The 4933-nt window shown below is 36.2% G+C and overlaps 1 protein-coding gene across 1 annotated transcript in view; it reads left to right on the forward strand.

Moving 5' to 3' along the window:
- Positions 1 to 4614, forward strand: part of TAF2 (TAF2 RNA polymerase II, TATA box binding protein (TBP)-associated factor, 150kDa) — a gene marked incomplete at its 5' end in the record, with an annotated part of 139375 nt that extends 134761 nt beyond the window's left edge. The window contains one exon of the mRNA XM_012646548.1: positions 4166 to 4614. Coding sequence (XP_012502002.1) covers positions 4166 to 4428 — 263 coding nt within the window. The remainder of the gene's footprint in view (positions 1 to 4165) is intronic.
- Positions 4615 to 4933: the final 319 nt, after the last annotated feature.

Here is a 4933-nt window from a genome sequence, read left to right on the forward strand (position 1 = left end):
CCATCCTTACAATGTATTTGTTAAAGAAACCAGGTTTTTAATCTGTAGTTTTCAAGTTTATATTTTGCTAACTGTATACCTGTGGTACGATGAACTTATTAGAGTTCTTTGCAGTTCTCTGACTTTATAGTTGTATCTAGAAGCTTAATTGGATTCAGGTTTATAGATGGTAGTGTGTTCTTCTGTCTGGAAACATACAATGTCTAGTCAACTCTTTTTTTATGAAGTTAACTGCTATACGTATTCAGGATCTAGATCTATTAATTCATTAAGGGTTGCAAAATGGTGATATTCTAATTCATACTTACATTTTTATTTATAAACTAGATTACTTCTATGAAGTTCAGTTCCTCCTTATCTACTGTTACCCAGTGGTATAAAGCATGTAGGAAAATAAATACTTAATTCTTTCTATTTATTTAATGATTTTCAAAATAATGAGTTGGCTGACTAGCATCTTCCAATGATGATAAGTCAGTTTCAGTCCATTACAATTATTATCCTTATCAGTATTCAAATTGTCCCATCTTTGGACAATGAAAGCCTCTTAAGTTGACTCCTGAGTCTCTTTGACAAGACTTTAACGGCCTTGCTATTATACCAGCTGTTTCAGGCTCATCTTGTAAAATATTCTGCCCTAGACCTGGATCAGCCATTTGTCCTAGGACCCCTGGTTCCTAACACCTTTATTCTGGGAGATAACTAATCCATTGTCTTCTTGATAGACCTCATATAAATCAAGAGAAATGCAAGATTTGTAGTCAGTATATCTTTAATGAAAAGTATGAAGCCACTAGACAAGAGATTGGATTCACTTTTGAAGTTGTCGTAAGTATTTCTTGGAAAAGATTACATCTGCCAACACTTAGTTGTCCATTTGGCAGTTGCCTCTGCTGGGAAGTACAGGTTCCAATATAATTATTGGCTTTTCTGTAATCCAAGTAGCTTGGTGGATGTTTAGGAGTAGATGATAAAACTTTTCTCAGTGCGGAGAAGAACCTCAGACTCCCAAGAGCGCAGACAACCAACTATAAAGTTGCAAAGTCTTTTGACATAGAATGATTAAATAATGAGATGAAAGCTAAAGGAATTTGTGCAGAAGGCTTTGAAGTCTCTTATTACTTCTCCTTATCACCTGGCTATGAATTCTGTTAGGTGTGGGCCTCTTTTCCCATATTTATAGAATCAGGAACATACTCATGCAATTAATTTAAAAATCTAAATTAAAATCATATAGTGGCACATTTGGCTGAAACTATAAATCAGATTATCTCTCAAAAATTTTGTTTTTCTAAAGACTATCTTGGTAAATATCAATCATTGCAGAAGATACAGATACCCAAACTTGCTTTTATATATAATCTACTTAGTTTTTTCATTAGTATTACTGTTGGCTTTATAAAAAAAAACTGTGAATATAAAAAATATAATTTCGTGATAGTAAAACAAAAATAATCTGTGAGGACAGAAACTTTCATTCGTTTACTTGTTCTAAAATATTAGAATAGTGTCTGACACAAAGGAAATATAGGAGTCAATAAATACCAGTTGAGTGGATGACCTATAACAGCTTTTGTGCTTTGTCCCTTTCCCCTCAAAATCAGTGACCTTAATATGATTCATTCATTTGTTTAGCAAACTTTGTTAATGGTGAAGAAGTGTGGAGTGGTAGGGGATGATAGATACCATGCTGTATACTAGAACATAAAGATGAAAAAGACAAACTAGCTTCCTGTTCTCAAGAAGCTATCATCAGTCTAAGGGAAGAGACTCCAAGATAAAAAGAAATACTGCATTCTGTCTACTTGCAGATGGGCATCGTAGCCTAATGGTTGAGAGCATAGGTCAGACCTGCCGTTACCACCTTGGACAAGTTGCTTAGTCTCTTTGTGCCTTAATTCCCTTATTTTTGTTGTGTTTTGAGAACATGAAGGAACCAATTCCTTCTGGGCAGTTTAGAGAAAATTTTCTAAAGAAACATTTGAGCTAAGTTTTATATTATTAAAGAAACTAAAATGTTACAGTGGTGTACTTAATTTCTTTCTTTGCTAGTTTGTAAGCTCCAGGAGAAGGGCTGAGATCTGTTCAATTCAGTTGAACAGATCTCAAAGTTGCTATTTTCCCCAGCTCCCTTATAGTTTCTGATGTTTGTTAAATATATGTGTGAATCAGACAAGAAATAAGGGAAAAGCATTCCATGCATAGAGAATAGCATTTACAAATAAATACATAGTGTTACAAAAGGGCTAGTCAAGAGTGTATAAAAAGGAAGAGTAGAAGATAAAGCTGGAATGGTAACTTGGGGACAGATTATGAACTGTCAGTAAATAAAATTAGTACTGCAATATAATTTTTAGAAAACTTCTGTGGTGATGCCTGTTTTGGTAAAAACCATGGTTTGGGGGCTGATTTGGATCCAAATGAGTGTTGAGAAATTAATGTTATAAAAAAGAAAAAAACCCTGCTATATTGAATTCTATTTTAGTGAAAAGTTTTTAAGGAGCCAACATTATCAGCTTTGTTTTTAGGAAGAGCACTATGCAGCAGAATTTTCTAACCTGGATGCTAATGACATTTTAGGCATGATCATTCTTTGTTGCAGGGGGCTGTCCTGTGCATTGTAGGATGTTTGGCTGTATCCCTAGCCTCTACCCACAGAATGCCAGTAACATTTCCTCTCCTCCACCCTACTTGTGACACACAAAAATGCCTCCAGACATTGCCAAATAACCCCTGGGGGCAAAATCACCCCTGGTATTGTGGGAACCATTGCTGTGAACTATGTAAAATATGGATAAGACACTTAAGGCAGAAAAACTAGTGAATAGGAGGAGACTAGTACTCTAATCCACATGAGGTGAGGTGATCTGAATTAGTACAGTTTACAGATGGAATTGGAGTAGGGAGCAGATTTAAGAGATACTTCTGAAAATCAACAAGATTTAGTGACCAAGTACATCTGGAAGGGAGAGGGGAGCTGAGGTGAATCTTGGGCTTTTTACTTAGTTGGCTGTGTGTAAAGCAGTACCATTAACCTATAGTAATACAGAGAGATTATTTCTCAGGGTATGGCCCAAGGATTTAGATTATAGATCTGTGGGTCTGGAAGAAGAAGGAAATCTATCTACTATTACAGATTCCTAGACTGATAGAATATTAGAACTGTAGAGAACCTTTGATCTATATTTTTATGATGAACTAGACTCAGAGAGATGAAATACAGGCTAAAGGCTAATGGGACAACCTAGTCTAGTACATGGGTAGTCTAATTCTCAGTTCCTATCTTTGTACTGATACTAGTCTTATTTTCGTAGAGTGACATTCCCTTTGTAGACTTCCTACCTTTTCTGGATTTCTTAAGCTATGTATCCTGAGTCGTCATAGAAAGTTCACTTTTGCCCATCTAGTCCCAGAAATTGTCTTAAGGAACTAGAGAAATGTTTGATTTGCACTGAGATGTTATTACCAGTATCTAGGATATCATGTTTATATGTATGTAAATGGTTCTCCAGATGGCACAATTAAAATAAAGTCATCCTTCAGTATATGGGGGCAGGGCTGATTGGTTCCAAGACCTCCCCTACATCCGGTGTATACCCAAATCCATGCATATTCAAATCCCGCAGTTGGCCCTGCAGAACCTGTGTATGCAAAAAGTTGGCATCCTTTGAATACTATGTTTTCAATCTGTGTTTGGTTTAAAAAAATCCACGTATAATGACCTGTGCAATTCACACCCATGTTGTTCAAGGATCAATTATACTACCATTCCCCCAACCCCAGTATGTTAGGGCAGAACTGTAATTGAGGGAGTTATGTTTTCACTGACCAATGTGGGTCTTAACCTATAACACACATGTAATTATTATTACTTCTTCATAATACTTATATTAATTTTTAAAAGATGATTTGGTAACAAACTGGCATACGTCATAATTTGTATAGACTATAAAGAACTAAAGTATTAAATATTCAACTTCTGGCTACAGTGCTGAAAACTCTGTGTAACTAATTGGATGTCTTATTTAGATACCTCTCCCATTCCTAATGGAAGTGATAAACACTTAGGAATCCCTCTTTCTATACTGTCGTTAGCTTTCTCTTTCTTTGATTTCACTTTCTTTATTGTCAACAGGAACTCATTTGAGTATTTTTCATTTTGAAGGTAAGGAACAATCACCTTTGGAGATGAGTATGCATCCAGTGGCAGCAACTCCCCTCTCAGTGTTTACTAAGGAATCTACGTCCTCCAAACACAGTGACCACCATCACCATCATCACCATGAACACAAGAAAAAGAAGAAGAAGCACAAACATAAGCATAAACACAAACATAAGCATGACAGTAAAGAAAAGGACAAGGAGCCTTTCACTTTCTCCAGCCCTGCCAGTGGCAGGTCTATTCGTTCTCCTTCTCTTTCAGACTGAGAAGGAGACAAAGAGAACTTTCCCTCTGTGTCCAGAAGAATGTATGTGACTAAAGCTTTGTCCTCTGTGAAGAGTGATAAAAGTGGGGGAGGGGAGGATTTGCTTCTCTTATAGAAATTCAGAATCCATTTAAGTTCTAAACATTTGATTTACATTATTTATACAAATGAGATTTAATTAGGAAAATGTGTTTTAGAGTTCTGGGTAAGCTATTTCATCCCATTTCCTTCCTAAAACACACACACATACACGCACACGCACACAGAGCAAACTTCTTTTCTTAAAAGCCCCCATATCCACTGGCACTCCCCATTCACATCATGGTCTCCATGTGCTCTGCCAAAGTCAATTATGTTTGAAAGCCTTTGATGGATGTTATGGGGCAAAGTTATGTTTTAAACAGAAGCAACTGCCAAATCTGTGGTACAACCACTATTTCCAGTAAAATATTGTGTAACACCGCTTGGAACTACTGAAAAGACAGAGGCTTTTCTATAGGACTCTT

This window comes from Propithecus coquereli, unplaced genomic scaffold, assembly GCF_000956105.1.
Source record: "Propithecus coquereli isolate 6110/MARCELLA unplaced genomic scaffold, Pcoq_1.0 Scaffold247, whole genome shotgun sequence".
In the NCBI taxonomy this organism is placed as follows: domain Eukaryota; kingdom Metazoa; phylum Chordata; class Mammalia; order Primates; family Indriidae; genus Propithecus; species Propithecus coquereli.